The sequence below is a fragment of the Oncorhynchus mykiss genome, chromosome 29, assembly GCF_057628025.1.
Source record: "Oncorhynchus mykiss isolate SJ-2025 chromosome 29, ASM5762802v1, whole genome shotgun sequence".
NCBI lineage: Eukaryota > Metazoa > Chordata > Actinopteri > Salmoniformes > Salmonidae > Oncorhynchus > Oncorhynchus mykiss.
In genome coordinates this window covers 24,267,181-24,287,671 of record NC_143050.1, presented here as the reverse complement: position 1 = coordinate 24,287,671, position 20,491 = coordinate 24,267,181, and the positions used below count along the sequence as shown (strand labels likewise).

Here is a 20,491-nt window from a genome sequence, read left to right as displayed (position 1 = left end):
TTGTGGTATAAACCTTCAAAACATGAGGTGTGCGACTATTATTAGAAAAAGTTGCCCCAAAAAAAGAGGTATTGTTTCTTATGCTGGGCATCATTCACAAGTGGCTAATAATCTCACCCATCAGACTATTCTTGATTTAATCTTTGCATATACTAAATAATATGTCTGAAATGTGTTTTTCTTGAGAATGGAACATTATCATGCACCTGTCTCGACGCAGGTGTAGCGGGAAAAAATACATGTCATCTATGCACTTAAATAGCTAAAGGAGGACACTTTTCCTGTGGTTCATTTTCATGCTAGCCAGGTAGGCTATACTCCTGTTGTAAAGATATACAATGTGCTTAATTTTAGGAAAGTTGAGAAATAATTATAGTAGGCTTAGCCCATAGAAAGCTGATGGGACTCTCCTCTTTTTAGTAGAGGCCATCACTCTGTTTTCTCGCGCAATTGCATAGCCTATAGAAATGTTGCGCAACATGAGCTCATGGGCTCTCATTAAGTTTTTGATTAGATTTTTGATTACATTTGCATTGATGTCAGAGTGATTAGAGGGACAATAGAGTGCTGAGTACCAGGCAGTTAGCAAGTTTGGTAGGCTACTAATGACCATCAGCAGCATCAGAGCTTGGAGAAACCTAATTACCGTGACTAAACGGTCACGTGGAATTTGACTGCCTTCATGACTCATGACTGACAGTGTGGAGGTAATACGGTCACCGCAACAGCCCTACACATAAGAATTCAGACCCTTTACTCAGTACTTTGTTGAAGCACCTTTGGCAGCGACTACAGCCTTGAGTGTGACGCGACAAGCTTGACACACCTTTATTTGGGGAGTTTCTCCTATTCTTCTCTGCAGATCCTCCCGAGCTCTGTCAGGTTGTATGGGGAATGTCGCTGCACAGCTATTTTCAGGTCTCCCCAGAGATGTTTGATCAGGTTCAAGTCCCGGCTCTTGCGGGACACTCAAGGACATTCAGATACTTGTCCCGAAGCCACTCCTGCATTGTCTTGGCTGTGTGCTTAGGTCATTGTTCTGTTGGAAGGTGAACCTTCACCCTAGTCTCAGTGCTCTGGAACAGGTTTTCATCAAGGATCTCGTTGTACTTTGCTCCGTTCATCTTTCCTTCGATCCTGACTAGTCTCCCAGTTCCTGCAGCTGAACAACATCCCAACAGTATGATGCTGCCACCACCATGCATCACAGTAGGGATGGTCCCAGGTTTCCTCCAGACGTGACAATTGGCATTCAGTCCGAAGAGTTCAATCTTGATTTCATCAGACCAGAGAATCTTGTTTCTTAGGTGCTTTTTGGTAAACTCCAAGTGGGATGCCATGCCTTTTACTGAGGAGTGGCTTCCGTTTGGCCACTTAAGCCTGATTGGTGGAGTGCTGTAGAGAAGGTTGTTCGTCTGGAAGGTTCTCCCATCTCCACATAGGAACTCTGGAGCTCTGTTAGTGACCATTGGGTTCCTTCCTTACCCAGATCTGTGCCTTGACACAATCCTGTGCTCTGACATGCACTGTCAACTGTGGGACCTTATATAGATGTGTGTGCTTTCCCAAATCATGTCAAATCAATTGAACTCACCACAGGTGGATTCCAGTCAAGTTGTAGAAACATCTCAAGGATGATCAATGGAAACAGGATGCACCTGAGCTCAATTTGAAGTCTCAAAGCAAAGGGTCTGAATACTTATAAGCTATTTCTGCTTTTTTAGTTTTAATACATGTGCCAAATTTTCTAAAAACCTGTTTTCGCTTTGTCATTATGAGAGAGTAAGTAAATAAATAAATATTGTATGGGGTCACCAATTACCTCTACATCATGCCTCTGCCTGCCTTTCTGTCTCCCATGTCATTTCCTCCTTTTACCTCTGATCTCTCTCTCTCTCTCCCGTGACCACAGCACAATCTCATGCCAAAACCCAGTAAGAATTGGCCGCAACCCACCATTTGGCAAACAGGCTACACAAACAATCGATTGGATGTGGACCGAACAGGGTTTCCTGTTGAAGTAATGTTAGTTCTGGTGGTTGGCCCCTTCAGTTGATCAAATGGTGATTACTGGTAAAACTAGGCACAAGGCATTGAATTATGTCATTGTCTCACTCACTTGACTTATCATGCAGGCCTAACCTATGTTTTCATGCACACTACAGTGTTATACAGTATATCTATATAAAAGCAAATACTGTATCGATCTAATCCTAGATTGATTTATATTATCTATGAATTAGGGCTTTTTATAAACGGCCCTCGTTTGAAATGCTCCCTCCATCCCTCTCTGCTTGAGTGTTAATGGCCCATTCTTAATAGCAGGTGATCCTCGCAGTCCCTCTCACTTCCTGAGAGGATTAATTCAAAGTGTTTCTCTCCCTCAGGACTGATCAGAGACGGCAGAGGAGTATCGCTTGTGATTTAATTCACATCGCTGCTTGCGCAGAAATACATACTGTACTTGTTCTGTCCAGAGTTATGGTAGTAAAATAGTCTTTATATGTAGGTCTGTGTAAAGAGAAATGTAGGAAATGGTGTGAAGAAAAGATTCACCTTGAAGTTGTGTGAATGAACAACACTTTCTTTTTGAGTACTGTGTAGCTGACTTTTCACCAAGAATGTACTATTCAGGAGTTATTGTAGAAAGTACTGAGTCCAAAAGATTCTCCTTGAAGTATTGTAAGCCTGTATGGACTACATGCATGTTTGGAATTGTTTTTGTGTAGCCTGTTTGCCAAATGGTGGGTTGCGGACAATTCTTACTGTTTTTTTCCCCTTGAGATTGTGCTGTCGCTCTTGTTGCTGGTGATTCTCTGATCCACCTCTACGCAGATGAGACCATTCTGTATACTTCTGGCCCTTCTTTGGACACTGTGTTAACTAACCTCCAGACGAGCTTCAATGCCATACCACTCTCCTTCCGTTGACTCCAACTGCTCTTAAATGCAAGTAAAACTAAATGCATGCTCTTCAACGGATCGCTGCCTGCACCTGCCCGCCCGTCCAGCATCACTACTCTGGATGGTTCTGACTTAAAATATGTGGACAACTACAAATACCTACGTGTCTGGTTAGACTGTAAACTCTCCTTCGAGACTCACATCAAACATCTCCAATCCAAAATTAAATATAGAATCGGCTTCCTATTTTGCAAAAAAGCATCCTTCACTCATGCTGCCAAACATACCCTCGTAAAACTGACCGTCCTACCGATCCTCGACTTCGGCGATGTCATTTACAAAATAGCCTCCAACACTCTACTCAGCAAATTGGATGCAGTCTATCACAGTGCCATCCATTTTGTCACCAAAGCCCCATATACTACCCACCATTTCAACCTATACGCTCTCGTTGACTGGCCCTCGCTTCATATTCATCGCCAAACTCACTGGCTCCAGGTCATCTACAAGTCTTTGCTAGGTAAAGCCCTGCCTTATCTCAGCTCACTGGTCACCATAGCAACACCCACCCGTAGCACTCTCTCCAGCAGGTATATCTCACTAGTCTCCCCAAAGCCAATTCCTCCTTTGGCCGCCTTTCCTTCCAGTTCTCTGCTGCCAATGACTGGAACGAACTGCAAAAATCACTGATGCTGGAGACTCATATCTCCCTCACTAGCTGTCAGTGCAGCTCACAGATCACTGCACCTGTACATAGCCTATCTGTAATATAGCCCATCCAACTACCTCATCCCCATACTGTATTTATTTATTTATCTTGCTCCTTTGCAACCCAGTATCTCTACTTGCACATTCAGTGTTTAATTGGTATATTGCAATTACTTATTATTTATTGCCTTACCTCCCTAATCTTACCTCATTTGCACAGACTGTATATAGATTTTTTCTACTGTATTATTGACTATGTTTATTTATTCCATGTGTAACTCTGTGTTGTTGTATGTGTCGAACTGCTTTGCTTTATTCTTGGCCAGGTCGCAGTTGTAAATGAGAACTTGTTCTTAACTGGTTAAATAAAGGTGATGTAAAAAAAAATGGTCAAAGGTTAGGCTAGTAACATTTCTTTGTCTAGAGATCCACAATAAAATTAGAAGTGGTTTAGTTTGGTCTCAGAAGGTTTTGGAACCACTGTACTACAGATAGAACTCAAGTAGTGAAAATAAATCCTCAGGGGCTGGTTTGAGTTAGGTTAGCAGTGGAGGCTAACTTTAGCATCACAGATCTGTGTTGGGTATATATGGAGGTTGGTCTGTCTTTTTCTTTCTTCCCTTGAAAACCAAGTCTGCTCCTTTTGTCCAGTTTGGAAAGGACTCTCATTGTAGCTTAGTGGCATGCAGCCCCATTTGTATCTGCACTCAGTCTCTGCCTAGTCATGACAGCTCTAATTCCTCTCTGAAAGTTAAGCCTCCACACTGCAGGATGAAACAAAGGTTGTCGCGGAGAAGTTTGTTGTGTTTTTCTGTTGCAGTATGCTGAGGTAAGGGGTAAGAGTTTTCTAATGCCCCTAGGCATATCTTTTGTGAGACTTCTTCTCAATATGAGAAAGCAGGACTGTGTTTTTTTTAGTTTATTGTGTTAGTCTTAATCTACCATTTAAAAACCTTGTTCATATTTTTCCATGGAAAATGTGGGCCTAAGTCGATTTTTGGCATTAGAAATGCATACGGCTTAAAGAATGACTGTGAGCAGGCTAACTGAATAGAGTAGAGAGTGTGTGTGTGTGTGTGTGTGTGTGTGTGTGTGTGTGTGTGTGTGTGTGTGTGTGTGTGTGTGTGTGTGTGTGTGTGTGCGTGACACCTCAGCCCACCCAAGTGAAAAGTCTACATGCTCCACATGATAAAGTGTTAGCGCTCTCTCTGTTCTGTATCAGGGCTTAAACTCTTCGTGGGAGAGTGTGGAGGTTGGAAGTGTGTGTGCTCTGTAATCATTGTATATGTTGTAACTTGGTCTGTGTATGTGTGTGCTTGTATCCATGCCTGTGTGTGTGTGTGTGTGTGTGTTATGGTTCTAAGACTCTCCCCTTTCTCTGTAGCTCCAGCTGACAGCCCTGGCCTCGTGGAAGGGGGACTTGGTGGAGCTGAACAAGCGGCTGGTGCAGACAGAGAGAGAAAGAGAGCTGCTAGAGAAGAGACTGGCCAAAGCACAGGTACTCTACCAGACAATATATGTACATATTGTATATTCACATGGATTCATATTCTGCATTGTGAACTCACCTTTTACCTTAACTTAAGCTTACCATTCAAAGTCCCATACCAAGATAATTGCTGTAATGCTGTGGGTACCACCACCACCTCATCTAAAGCCTTACAAATCTGAATAACATTTATGTTTATGTCCATAAGCCAGCTGCAGTGGATCTCTCATCGTGATCAATCATTTGTGAAACCCTGTGTAAATGGTTCCTCTTTCCCCCTCCTCTTTTCTACACCTGTGGTTTAGAACTCTCTGGTATGCAAGTTCCTTTGTAGGATTTGTATCTTTGAATAATAACCCAAACTGCTCTGATGGATGTTAAAGAACTACAGTAAAATGGAATTGAACTGGCTTCACATAAGATATTCTTTCGATGTATGTTTTTTGAAGAATATCCAGGAATAGCTGACGCGTCACATAGGCACTGATTTGCATGGCTTACCTATTGGAATGTGTTCGGAAATCTCCCCTCCCTCCCAAAACAACCAGTCCTTATGCTCCAATCAGAGTTGTTACTCGTCCGAGAATAGATGCAGAATTCTGATAAACATCATCACGGAGATCATCTTTTGGTTGTTACTATCTAGCATGCGCTCGAAAGGAACTATTTTCAGCAATCGGGTATCACTTTCCCATTACATTGCTCATAGTATCGTATTATTTATTAGAAGCTTTGCTTTTTAAATAATGAGGAAATTGATTTGGCATGAAACAACACTCCCCATATGTCACTGGAACCAGGAAGCCTCAGTAACCATGCCAACTGCTTAGCTTCGATCTGCTTTGTAGTTTTCCCAGTCCCAGTGATTGACACTGGCACTCTCCTAGGAGGGAGTTTTGGGCTCTACCTCTCTCTCTCTCTGTGTGTGTGTGTGTGTGTGTGTGTGTGTGTGTGTGTGTGTGTGTGTGTGTGTGTGTGTGTGTGTGTGTGTGTGTGTGTGTGTGTGTGTGTGTGTGTGTGTGTGTGTGTGTGTGTGTGTGTGTGGACAGAATGAATGGGTGTGCTAACGTTTTTTTATCTAATGGAATGAGTGTAATAGCGAGACAGATTGTGTGAGTACCTGTTCTATAAATGCCTGGGGAATTAAGAAGCTGTTTATTCAGACATGGCCTTCTGAAGCATCTCCCTCAGGCTGTTAGACTCAGTCTCTCTCCGTGAGCCACCACTGCGTGTCTCCCTGGAACCCTGCAAACAGACACAGCACTGGTTCAAAGAGCTGTGGAATACTTTTGTTGGCACCTACATCGACTGGGTATTTTCCTCGTGGTGATGTTTTTGAACAAAAGGCAATCTGTTACTGTAATTTGTGTTAAATATTGATGCTAGAAGCTATTTGGTTTGTCGGTTTCCCACCTGCTCCGATGGATTTAGATAAAGAGGGATAGGCCATGAGTTAAAGAAAATAAAGAAGTAGCTTGAACTGTACTTGCACTGGATGCCATTGTGTTTGGAGAGGAGTGAATAGAATGAAACCTGACATTGGTAGTTGTAGAGAGACTGATCGATTAGATAGTGATGTCATCATACCAAGATTCTACAGATAGCACTAGGCCTATATCAGCACTGGCAGAGAATTGAAACATTTGGCTCCCATTTCCACTTTCCAGTGTGTTTTTTTATGATACAAACTATCTACACATCTCATTATGTTAGTGTCTGCATAGAGAGTAATGACTGGAATCCTTATAAGTCAGGATCTACACAAGTCAATGATGCCTGTCAGGTCCTAACTCAGACAAAGTACTGACATTCTTGACACTCTTGACATTTGAACCCTCTCATTGGTCTAAAATAAAAAGTCGTAAATATGCAGGACATTTCAGTTAAACAAGTTTATGCCCATGATATGTGGTGCCTAGAAGTCTAAGGAGGATGTTTGGCTCCAAAAGAGCATGTTTTCCTGAAGTGGATTATTTTTTATTTGACTGTTGTATTGGGGTGACCTTTTGTTCAGAACTCCCCACTCACAAAAATAATTTTAGACTTTTGGTGGGCTTTTCACCTCACAATGTACTTCTGATTGAGGACAGACAGACCAAGCCATTGGCCCTTGTAGAAGTTCTTGCCTATTTTTATTTTTTTAAATTTTTATTTCACCTTTATTTAACCGGGTAGGCTAGTTGAGAACAAGTTCTCATTTGCAACTGCGACCTGGCCAATATAAAGCGTAGCAATTCGACACAAACAACAACACAGAGTTACACATGGAATAAACAAAACATACAGTCAATAATACAGTAGAACAAAAGAAAACAAAAAGTATATATACAGTGAGTGCAAATGAGGTAAGGTAAGGAAATAAATAGGCCATGGTGGCGAAGTAATTACAATATAGCAATTAAACACTGGAATGGTAGATCGGCAGAAGGTGAATGTGCAGGTAGAGATACTGGGGTGCAAAGGAGCAAAATAAATCAATAAATACCAGTATGGGGATGAGGTAGGTAGATAGATGGGCTGTTTACAGATGGGTTATGTACAGGTTCAGTAATCTGTAAGCTGCTCTGACAGCTGGTGCTTAAAGCTAGTGAGGGAGATGTGAGTCTCCAGCTTCAGAGATTTTTGCAATTCGTTCCAGTCATGGGCAGCAGAGAACTGGAAGGAAAGACGACCAAAGGAGGAATTGGCTTTGGGGGTGACCAGTGAGCTATACCTGCTGGAGATACCTGCTGGAGCGCGTGCTACGAGTGAGCTGAGATAAGGCGGGGCTTTACCTAGCAGAGACTTGTAGATAACCTGTAGCCAGTGGGTTTGGCGACGAGTATGAAGCGAGGGCCAACCAACGAGAACGTACAGGTCGCAATGGTGGGTAGTGTATGGGGCTTTGGTGACGAAACGGATGGCACTGTGATAGACTGCATCCAGTTTGTTGAGTAGAGTGTTGGATGCTATTTTATAGATGACATCATCAAAGTCGAGGATCGGTAGAATGGTCAGTTTTACGAGGGTATGTTTGGCAGCATGAGTAAAGGATGCTTTGTTGCGATATAGGGAGCCGATTCTAGATTTAATTTTGGATTGGAGATGCTTAATGTGAGTCTGGAATGAGAGTTTACAGTCTAACCAGACACCCAGTATTTGTAGTTGTCCACGTGTTCTAAGTCAGAGCCGTCTAGAGTAGCGATGCTGGATGGGCGAGCAGGTGCGGGCAGTGATCGGTTGAATTGTATGCATTTAGTTTTACTTGCGTTTAAGAGCAGTTGGAGGCCACGGAAGGAGAGTTGTATGGCATTGAAGCTCATCTGGAGGTGAGTTAACACAGTGTCCAAGGAGGGGCCAGAAGTATACAGAATGGTGTCGTCTGCGTAGAGGTGGATCAGAGAATCACCAGCAGCAAGAGCAACATCATTGATGTATACAGAAAAGAGAGTCGGTCCAAGAATTGAACCCTGTGGCACCCCCATAGAGACTGCCAGAGGTCCGGACAACAGGTCCTCCGATTTGACACACTGAACTCTATCAGAGTAAACCTGGCGAGGCAATTCTTTGAGAAACCAAGGCTGTCGAGTCTGCCAATAAGAATGTTGTGATTGACAGAGTCGAAAGCCTAGGCCAGGTCGATGAATACGGCTGCACAGTAATGTCTCTTATCGATGGCGGTTATGATGTCGTTTAGAACCTTGAGCGTGGGTGAGGTGCACCCATGACCAGCTCTGAAGCCAGATTGCATAGCGGAGAAGGTATGGTGGGATTCGAAATGGTCAGTAATCTCTTTGTTAACTTGGCTTTCAAAGACCTTAGAAAGACAGGGTAGGATAGATATAGGTCTGTAGCAGTTTGGGTCTAGAGTGTCACCCCCTTTGAAGAGGGGGATGACTGTGGCAGCTTTCCAATCTTTGGGAAACTCAGACGATACGGAAGAGAGGTTGAACAGGCTAGTAATAGGGGTTGCAACAATTTCGGCAGATCATTTTAGAAAGAAAGGGTCCAGATTGTCTAGCCCGGCTGATTTGTAGGAGTCCAGATTTTGCAGCTCTTTCAGAACATCAGCTATCTGGATTTGGGTAAAGGAGAAATGGTGGGGGCTTCTGCGGGTTGCTGTGGAGGGTGCCGGGCAGTTGACCGGGGTAGGGGTAGCCATGTGGAAAATATTGCCAGCCGTAGAGAAATGCTTATTGAAATTCTCAATTATAGTGGATTTATCGGTGGTGACAGTGTTTCCTAGCTTCAGTGCAGTGGGCAGCTGGGAGGAGGTGTTCTTATTCTCCATGGACTTTACAGTGTCCCAGAACTTTTTTGAGTTAGTACTACAGGATGCAAATTTCTGTTTGAAAAAGCTTGTCTTAGCTTTTCTAACTGCCTGTGTATATTTGTTCCTGACTTCCCTGAAAAGTTGCATATCACGGGGACTATTCGATGCTAATGCAGAACGCCACAGGATGTTTTTTTGCTGGTCAAGGGCAGACCGGTCTGGAGTGAACCAAGGACTATATCTATTCCTAGTTCTTCATTTTTTGAGAGGGGCATGCTTGTTTAAGATGGTGAGGAAGGCACTTTTAAAGAATAGCCAGGCATCCTCTACTGACGGGATGAGGTCAATGTCATTCCAGGGTACCCCGGCCAGGTCGATTAGAAAGGCCTGCTCGCAGAAGTGTTTCAGGGAGCGTTTGACAGTGATGAGGGGTGGTCGTTTGGTCGCAGACCCATTACGGATGCAGGCAATGAGGCAGTGATCGCTGAGATCTTGATTGAAAACAGCCTATGAAGGTCAGAGCCAAACTGCTCTCAAAATATGTTTTGGCCCTGGCCATAAACCACATGTCATTTCCTATCAGAGACTGTTGTGCCTCTGGGCATCAGTGGACGGGTGTTATGACAGTTGGTGACACGCGTCATACTGCGTGACCTGATAATGGCTGAGTGGAAGCTGCTCTTTGTCCCTGCAGCTCTCCATGGGGTAGGGAGCTAAAGCCACTCAGCTATTTTAATTGCCACTGCTGGCCATTTAACTGGAGGACTCCTGACTCAACTGGAGGATGAAGTACACCCCTGACTCCCCAAGCTTCTGACTTTTGACCTATTGACCTTTGAATCCTACTCTCAGAAACATGGGTCTTAGACTTTTTCAATGGGGCGTAATGTTTAGAAGGTCGCATATAGAAAGATTCTACACTAAAGCTGGGCGATATGGATAAAAATCCATATCGCAATATATTGTCTGAATTTATGGCATAATGACAAATAGAACAATACGTTTATAACAATGTGCACCGTAGGTTTTTAAATGATCCTTTTGTCACGACCGTCGTATGAATAATTAGACCAAGGCGCAGCGTGAGTAGAGTTCCACAATTTAATGATAGTGACACTTCCAAAACAACACAGATATAACGATCGTGAAATACGTAGCGCACATTGTCACTCAAACAAAACAATATCCCACATCGCAGGTGGGAAAAAGGACACACTAAGTATGATCCCCAATTAGAGGCAACGATCATCAGCTGCCTCCAATTGGGAACCATACACACACACCAACATAGAAATATAATACCTAGAAACCCCCCTAGTCACGCCCTGACCTAAAACACCATAGAGAACCATGAGGGCTCTCTATGGTCAGGCCATGACACCTTTAAACTACTACTACTACTACTTGTTGGATGGTTGTACTCATCAGTTGTCCCATTAACAATCACCCATATTAGCAAACTTATTTAATTTCAATTCACTTCACATTTCTCTACTATAGGCTACATGTCGTAATGAACGATGTCAGTAAAATGCCTGCGATAATTTAAATTGTATCGTCCCAGCTATATTCCACACGACTCAATGTTCTGCATGACAAGAGTTTTATGCTTTTTCTATCAACATCATGCAATTCTATGATATTTGTCACATTCATTTGGCAGTGTGATAAAAAGAAAAGTAATGTTTTATTTATTTAAAACCTGTTGTGACTAGGGGGCAGTATTTTCATTTTTGAAGAAAAAAACGTTCCCGTAGTAAATGGGATATTTTGTCAGGACAAGATGCTAGAATATGCATATAATTGACAGCTTAGGATAGAAAACACTCTAAAGTTTCCAAAACTGTAAAAATATTGTCTGTGAGTATAACCTAACTGATGTTGCAGGCGAAAGCCTGAGAAAAATCCAAACCGGAAGTGCCTCATGTTTTGAAAGCGCTGCGTTCTAATGCGTCCCTATTGAGCAGTGAATGGGCTATCAACCAGATTACTCTTTCTCTGTATTCCCGAAGGTGTCTACAGCATTGTGACGTAGTTTTACGCATTTATGTTGAAGAATACCCGTAAGCGGCTACATTGCACAAGTGGTCACCTGATGCTCCCAGATAAATTCTTGCGTAAAATACAGAGGTAGCCATTACTCCAATCGGTCCTACTGAAAAACGAATTGTCCCGATGGATATATTATCGAATAGATATTTGAAAAACACCTTGAGGATTGATTATAAACAAAGTTTGCCATGTTTCTGTCCATATTATGGCGCTAATTTTGAATATTTTTCGCCGTTTTCGTGACTGCAATTTCCGGGCGATTTCTCAGCCAAACGTGAAGAACAAACAGAGCTATTTCGCCTACAAAAATAATATTTTTGGAAAAAAGGAACATTTGCTATCTAACTGGGAGTCTCGTTGAGTGAAAACATCCGAAGCTCATCAAAGGTAAACGATTTAATTTGATTGCTTTTCTGATTTCCGTGACCAAGTTACCTGCTGCTAGCTGGACAAAATGCTATGCTAGGCTATCGATAAACTTACACAAATGCTTGTCTAACTTTGGCTATAAAGCATATTTTGAAAATCTGAGATGACAAGGTGATTAACAAAAGGCTAAGCTGTGTCTCAATATATTTGTCATGTACTGTCATGTTGTGTCTTGTCTCTGTCCTTTCCCTTCACCCTGTCTCCCTCTGCTGGTCGTTGTTAGGTTACCTTTTCTCCCCCTCTTTCCCCCAGCTGTGCCTTGTCTCCTCCTAACCACCTCGTCACCCCTTTTCCCACCTGTTCCCTTTTTCCCTCTGATTAGGTCCCTATATCTCTCTCTGTTTCTGCTCCTGTCCTTGTCGGATTCTTGTTTGTTGTGTTTCATGCCTGAACCAGACTGTCGTCATGTTTGCTGTAACCTTGTCTTGTCCTGTCGGAATCTGCCGGTCCGTCTGAGCCTACCTATGTTTGGTAATTAAAGAAGCTCTGTTTAAGTTAATTCGCTTTTGGGTCCTCATTCACGCACCGTAACAGAAGAATCCGACCAAGAATGGACCCAGCGACTTCGGATCCTCTCCACTCAGCCGTCGGGATCCAGGGAGCGATGCTAGGCAGACACGAGCAGGAATTGTCTGCTGCTCGACATGCCGTTGAGACCCTGGCCACCCAAGTCTCCAACCTCACAGAACAGGTTCACCATCTCCGCCTCGATCCACCGGCCACTTCCAGGGCTTTCGAATCTCCGGAGCCCAGAATCAATAACCCGCCGTGTTACTCTGGGGAGCCCACTGAATGCCGCTCGTTCCTCACCCAGTGTGATATTGTGTTTTCTCTCCAGCCCTACACTTTCTCCAGGAGCACTGCTCGTGTCGCCTACGTCATATCTCTCCTTATTGGACGGGCTCGTGAGTGGGGCACGGCAATCTGGGAGGCAAGGGCTGAGTGTACTAACCAGTATCAGGACTTTAAGGAGGAGATGATACGGGTTTTTGATCGATCTGTTTTTGGGGAGGAGGCTTCCAGGGCCCTGTCTTCCCTATGTCAAGGTAATCGATCCATAACAGACTACTCTATTGAGTTTCGCACTCTTGCTGCCTCCAGTGGCTGGAACGAGCCGGCTTTGCTCGCTCGTTTTCTGGAGGGTCTCCGCGCAGAGGTAAAGGATGAGATTCTCTCCCGGGAGGTTCCTTCCAGCGTGGATTCCTTGATTGAACTCGCTATTCGCATTGAGCGACGGGTTGATCTTCGTCACCGAGCTCGTGGAAAGGAGCTCGCGTTCTCCGTTGCCCCCCTCTCCGCATCACTACCATCTTCCTCTGCCGGCTCGGGTGCTGAGCCCATGCAGCTGGGAGGTATCCGCATCTCGACTAAGGAGAGGGAACGGAGAATCACCAACCGCCTCTGTCTCTATTGCGGTTCCGCTGGTCATTTTGTCACTTCATGTCCAGTAAAAGGCCAGAGCTCATCAGTAAGCGGAGGGCTACTGGTGAGCGCTACTACTCCTGTCTCTCCTTCAAGATCCTGCACTACCTTGTCGGTCCATCTACGCTGGACCGGTTCGTCAGCTTCCTGCAGTGCCTTAATAGACTCTGGGGCGGAGGGCTGTTTTATGGACGAGACCTGGGCTCGGGAACATGACATTCCTCTCAGACAGTTAAAGGAGCCCACGGCCTTGTTCGCCCTGGATGGTAGTCCTCTCCCCAGGATTCAGCGTGAGACGCTACCTTTAACCCTCACTGTTTCTGGTAATCATAGTGAAACCATTTCTTTTTAAATTTTTCGTTCACCTTTTACACCTGTTGTTTTGGGCCATCCCTGGCTAGTTTGTCATAATCCTTCCATTAATTGGTCTAGTAATTCTATCCTCTCCTGGAACGTCTCTTGTCATGTGAAATGTTTAATGTCTGCTATCCCTCCTGTTTCCTCTGTCTCTTCTTCACAGGAGGAGCCTGGTGATTTTTCCATTAATTGGTCTAGTAATTCTATCCTCTCCTGGAACGTCTCTTGTCATGTGAAATGTTTAATGTCTGCTATCCCTCCTGTTTCCTCTGTCTCTTCTTCACAGGAGGAGCCTGGTGATTTGACAGGGGTGCCGGAGGAATATCACGATCTGCGCACGGTGTTCAGTCGGTCCAGGGCCACCTCTCTTCCTCCACACCGGTCGTATGATTGTAGTATTGATCTCCTTCCGGGAACCACCCCCCCCCCCGGGGTAGACTATACTCTCTGTCGGCTCCCGAACGTAAGGCTCTCGAAGATTATTTGTCTGTAGCTCTTGACGCCGGTACCATAGTCCCCTCCTCCTCTCCCGCCGGAGCGGGGTTTTTTTTTGTCAAGAAGAAGGACGGGTCTCTGCGCCCCTGCATAGATTATCGAGGTCTGAATGACATAACAGTGAAGAATCGTTATCCGCTTCCTCTTATGTCTTCAGCCTTCGAGATCCTGCAGGGAGCCAGGTTTTTCACTAAGTTGGACCTTCGTAACGCTTACCATCTCGTGCGCATCAGGGAGAGGGACGAGTGGAAGACGGCGTTTAACACTCCGTTAGGGCACTTTGAATACCGGGTTCTTCCTTTCGGCCTCGCTAACGCTCCAGCTGTCTTTCAGGCATTAGTCAATGATGTCCTGAGAGACATGCTGAACATCTTTGTTTTCGTTTACCTTGACGATATCCTGATTTTTTCACCGTCACTCCAGATTCATGTTCAGCACGTTCGACGTGTCCTCCAGCGCCTTTTAGAGAATTGTCTTTTTGTGAAGGCTGAGAAGTGCACTTTTCATGCCTCCTCCGTCACATTTCTCGGTTCTGTTATTTCCGCTGAAGGCATTAAGATGGATCCCGCTAAGGTCCAAGCTGTCATTGATTGGCCCGTCCCTAAGTCACGCGTCGAGCTGCAGCGCTTTCTCGGCTTCGCGAACTTCTATCGTCGTTTCATCCGTAATTTCGGTCAGGTGGCAGCTCCTCTCACAGCCCTTACTTCTGTCAAGACGTGCTTTAAGTGGTCCGTTTCCGCCCAGGGAGCTTTTGATCTCCTCAAGAATCGTTTTACATCCGCTCCTATCCTTGTTACACCTGACGTCTCTAGACAGTTCGTTGTCGAGGTTGACGCGTCAGAGGTGGGCGTGGGAGCCATTCTTTCTCAGCGCTCCCTCTCTGACGACAAGGTCCACCCATGCGCGTATTTTTCTCATCGCCTGTCGCTGTCGGAACGTAACTATGATGTGGGTAACCGCGAACTGCTCGCCATCCGGTTAGCCCTAGGCGAATGGCGACAGTGGTTGGAAGGGGCGACCGTTCCTTTTGTCGTTTGGACTGACCATAGGAACCTTGAGTACATCCGTTCTGCCAAACGACTTAATGCGCGTCAGGCGCGTTGGGCGCTGTTTTTCGCTCGTTTCGAGTTTGTGATTTCTTATCGTCCGGGCTCTAAGAACACCAAGCCTGATGCTTTGTCTCGTCTCTTCAGTTCTTCAGTAGCCTCCACTGAACCCGAGGGGATTCTCCCTGAGGGGCGTGTTGTCGGGTTGACTGTCTGGGGAATTGAGAGGCAGGTAAAGCAAGCGCTCACTCACACTCCGTCGCCGCGCGCTTGTCCTAGGAACCTTCTTTTCGTTCCCGTTCCTACTCGTCTGGCCGTTCTTCAGTGGGCTCACTCTGCCAAGTTAGCCGGCCACCCTGGCGTTCGGGGTACGCTTGCTTCCATTCGCCAGCGTTTTTGGTGGCCCACCCGGGAGCATGACACGCGTCGTTTCGTGGCTGCTTGTTCGGTCTGCGCGCAGACTAAGTCCGGTAACTCTCCTCCTGCCGGCCGTCTCAGGCCGCTTCCTATTCCCTCTCGACCGTGGTCTCACATCGCCTTAGATTTTGTCACCGGACTGCCTTCGTCAGCGGGGAAGACTGTTATTCTTACGGTTGTCGATAGGTTCTCTAAGGCGGCTCATTTCATTCCCCTTGCTAAGCTTCCTTCTGCTAAAGAGACGGCACAAATCATCATCGAGAATGTTTTCAGAATTCATGGCCTTCCGTCAGACGTCGTTTCGGACAGAGGTCCGCAATTCACGTCTCAATTTTGGAGGGAGTTTTGCCGTTTGATTGGGGCTTCCGTCAGTCTCTCTTCCGGCTTTCACCCCCAGTCTAACGGTCAAGCAGAACGGGCCAATCAGACTATTGGTCGCATCTTACGCAGTCTTTCTTTTCGCAACCCTGCGTCTTGGTCAGAACAGCTCCCCTGGGCAGAATACGCCCACAACTCGCTTCCTTCGTCTGCGACCGGGCTATCTCCTTTTCAGAGTAGCCTCGGGTACCAGCCTCCGCTGTTCTCATCTCAGTTCGCCGAGTCCAGCGTCCCCTCCGCTCAGGCTTTTGTCCAACGTTGCGAGCGCACCTGGAAGAGGGTCAGGTCTGCACTTTGCCGTTATAGGACGCAGACTGTGAGGGCTGCTAATAAGTGTAGAACTAAGAGTCCTAGATATTGTCGCGGTCAGAGAGTTTGGCTCTCCACTCAGAACCTTCCCCTTAAGACGGCTTCTCGCAAGTTGACCCCGCGGTTCATTGGTCCGTTCCGTATTTCTCGGGTCATTAATCCTGTCGCAGTTCGACTTCTTCTTCCGCGATACCTTCGTCGCGTCCACCCGGTCTTCCATGTCTCCTGCATCAAGCCCGTCCTTCGCGCCCCCGCTCGTCTCCCCCCCCCCCCCCCCCATCCTTGTCGAGGGCGCACCCATCTACAGGGTCCGTAGAATTTTGGACATGCGTCCTCGGGGCCGTGGTCACCAGTACCTCGTAGATTGGGAGGGGTACGGTCCTGAGGAGAGGAGTTGGGTTCCCTCTCGGGACGTGCTGGACCGTGCGCTGATCGAGGATTTCCTCCGTTGCCGCCAGGTTTCCTCCTCGAGTGCGCCAGGAGGCGCTCGGTGAGTGGGGGGGTACTGTCATGTACTGTCATGTTGTGTCTTGTCTCTGTCCTTTCCCTTCACCCTGTCTCCCTCTGCTGGTCGTTGTTAGGTTACCTTTTCTCCCCCTCTTTCCCCCAGCTGTGCCTTGTCTCCTCCTAACCACCTCGTCACCCCTTTTCCCACCTGTTCCCTTTTTCCCTCTGATTAGGTCCCTATATCTCTCTCTGTTTCTGCTCCTGTCCTTGTCGGATTCTTGTTTGTTGTGTTTCATGCCTGAACCAGACTGTCGTCATGTTTGCTGTAACCTTGTCTTGTCCTGTCGGAATCTGCCGGTCCGTCTGAGCCTACCTATGTTTGGTAATTAAAGAAGCTCTGTTTAAGTTAATTCGCTTTTGGGTCCTCATTCACGCACCGTAACAATATTTCATTTGTGATTTTCATGAATAGGAATATTTACTAGGAATTTTTATGTCCATTGCGTTATGCTAATTAGTGTCAGGCGATGATTACGCTCCCGCATGCGGGATGGGGAGTCACTAGAGGATTTATTAACCTTTATTTAACTAGGCAAGTCAGTTAAGAACAAATTCTTATTTACAATGACGGCCTACCTCGGGCAAACCCTAACCGGACGATGCTGGGCCAATTGTGCGCCCAATCACAGCCGGTTGTGATACAGCCTGGAATCGAACCAGGGTCTGTAGTGACGCCTCTAGCACTGACATGCAGTGCCTTAGACCGCTGCGCCACTCGGGAGCCCCACTTGGGAGATTTCTGTATTCATAAACACAGAAATGATTGTCAAAACGCTAAACCATTGTGAATAAGTCCATAGTAGTTGTAGGAGATAGTTTGCAGGAATGTTAGAGCTTGATTAATGTTCCATTGTGTAAAGCACTAGGCAGACCCCTCTTTGTCTGGCTTTGTTTAATTTTCATGTTCAACCGCTGACACAGGCCAGAAAAACATACCAATCTGCGGAGGTCATTCCAGGAAGCGCAGTATAACACACACGCGCTCAAGCCTGATCTCTCTTTCTCACTCTAACTCACTCACCTCTTCTCATCCTCCACTTGTAATATAGCTGAGGGGAAAGCTCATACATTTCTCTCTCCCAACCTCTGGGCTCCATGTAGACACTCCCCAGAAAAGCCCTTAGACCTCACACACAGTGTGTGTGTGTGTGTGTGTGTGCGAGAGACAACCAACCTTGCAAACCAACAGAGAATCGCCTTTAAAAAATGTGCAAATAACAGAATAGGATGTCGTTTGGATATTAAGGCTTTAGCTCAGTGGGATAACATGGTCTTGGATTGAGTCATAACATATTTATAATGTGTGTTTTGTCAGTGTGAGCAGTCCTATCTGATGCGGGAGCATGAGGACGTTCAGGAGCGGACCACCCTACGATACGAGGAGAGGATCACAGAGCTACACAGCATCATCGCTGAGCTCAACAAGAAGATAGACCTGCTACAAGGCACTACCATCAGGTGGGTGGCACACACACACGCACGCACACACAGACGTTGTTTACTTATTGTAGTGAAATCAAAATCGGAGCATTTGCGTCAGAGGCCTTGTAAGTGTTTGTTTTCCTAGCTCAAGTGGCCTCTCCAGCCCTCTCCACCGGTGCTTAACACACTGATGTGCACCGGAAATAAACTCCCAAATAGGCATTGGGTTGAGTGCTAAGCAGGACCATTAACCAAACAACTCATTAGAATGAACTCAAGAATGGCAGCCCCCCAAAATTCCTCCATTTCCAAAATGCATACTGGTTTTGGTCACACTTTATTTGGATAGTCCGGATTGTCCATCTGTAGATGCTTTACAGGTTTAGAATAAGGGTTAGTGTAAGGGTTAAGGCTAGGGTAAAGGTTAATAGATAGTTACTGTTAGGCCATCTGTAGATGCTCAAATACAGTGTTACCCTGTTTTTTTTATTAGGTAATAGATTCTTAGGAATTTTGGAGAAGAGGAATTTTTTGAATCTGTTTTCTTTCATTCTCTGTTTGTGTGTGTTTATGTTTGCATAAACGGTGCCATGCCAAATCAGTGTATCTTGCTTCATGTTGTCAGAACAGCACATAACAGTGTGAGTCAGTACTTTCTATTTGTCAACCTTGTGAGAACTATGTGATGTGTATTTATTGCCCGGCTATTTAATTCACAGACGTGCAATCGAAAGATTGTGTCAAACCAATGAAATGCAACCAAACGACCCTATAATTCAGAGCTACAGGCAAGATGTTACATTTTAGTGTTTGGTAGCAGCAGTGACGTTGTTTACTGCAGTACTACTTTCACCAATATTGTTTATTTCTGTATTACATACATAGACCTATTGGATAGAGTTTGGATAGAATACATTATTCCAATGCAACTCCAGGCATGTGTGGCAGACAAAATACAGTGTCCGAGACACAGGCACAAGAATCAACATTCATTCAAAATGTGGAAATGTGTGCTGCTTTCATTCGGATCTAGGAATGTTCCTCGATAAATGTATCTAGCCGTCGTGCAAGGGAGGACAAGTGGTATCAACATAGGTGTGGGGTGTCCGTGCTTCATCTAATAGATCATCCGATGTGCTCAGTCTCACAGACGTGTAAACACTGCACTTCTTAGATCTGACATTTCTCCTGCAGGTTGGTCACACCGGGAGCTTTCCTCTCATTAAAACTACACATGATCTTCATGCTTGTGCATATATTTAAATACTTATGCCTGAGAAGTTCAGACTGGGACGTCACTATTGCTTAATTGCAGAGGGTTCTCATCTGAAGCACGAATACACAAACATGTGTGTGTTTACGTACTGTATAGAGTTAATCAGCTTGCATATTCATGTGGAAAGTGTGCATATTTGAAAAGGACAAATTCTCGCCACCGCTTTATATGAAAGGCATAGATTTCCATGTTTAATAAGTCATATCTAATCACATGAAATAACCTGTAAAATGGCAAAATACAGCCAACGGATGCTAAACTTACGGTATATAGGCTGGATCTCAGAGGGCTTGAATCAAAGGACCTATTATACTGTAGGTTTTCTCAGGTCGTTTTTCCAGAAATTAACCATGTTAACTATACTCAAGGCTTAAGATTGGCATGATGGTACATCTACACACTTACTGTTTCTATTTTAAGATAAATAGCTGATGCCCTACAAAACAAAATGATTTCTCATTCCCACTGATCAATTCTATACACCATCATCTGGTTGTGTGTGTGTGTGTGTGTGTGTGTGTGGTCATGACAACAACATTGAAGTAAAAAACAAAGTTCGCAGGGAATTGTCACACCCGCCTGGTTGCCAAATCAGTTTAATGCTTTAGCTGACTCGTCTGTTTGCCATCATGCCAGGAAATTAGTGTTATCAAACCACAAACACATCTGTCAACAAGGCTAGTGGCATATCACTTTGCCTTAACGCCGACATAACTCAGTGACCCTCTGCCCCTCAGGGAGGAGGATGAGTTTTCGGAGCTGCGTTCGGAGCTCAGCCACAGCCAGCACGAGGTCAACGAGGACGGACGCAGCCTCGACCAGGACGTTGCCTCCGTGTCACTGGCTGAAAACCACTCCACCCTGGCGACCGCCAACATGGGTAAGAAAGGACACTGCAGTGCTTGACTGTAAACCCACATACAACTCTTATAAATGAGTTTGACTTGCTCTGAATACCCTCGCTCTATGGTTTAGTGGACACATTCACAACCAAGCTGGAGTTTGCTCCACTCCATCAGTAGAATGAAT

At 45.4% G+C, this 20,491-nt stretch overlaps 1 protein-coding gene across 5 annotated transcripts in view; it reads left to right on the top strand.

The window, feature by feature from the left end:
* Positions 1 to 20,491, top strand: part of LOC110509842 (MCC regulator of WNT signaling pathway) — a 149,710-nt gene that overhangs the window by 50,110 nt on the left and 79,109 nt on the right. For all 5 annotated transcript variants that reach the window (XM_036967258.2, XM_036967259.2, XM_036967262.2 and 2 more), the window contains 3 exons: positions 4,996 to 5,109; positions 18,080 to 18,222; positions 20,200 to 20,342. In XM_036967258.2, the coding sequence (XP_036823153.1) occupies positions 4,996 to 5,109; positions 18,080 to 18,222; positions 20,200 to 20,342 (400 nt within the window). The remainder of the gene's footprint in view (positions 1 to 4,995; positions 5,110 to 18,079; positions 18,223 to 20,199; positions 20,343 to 20,491) is intronic.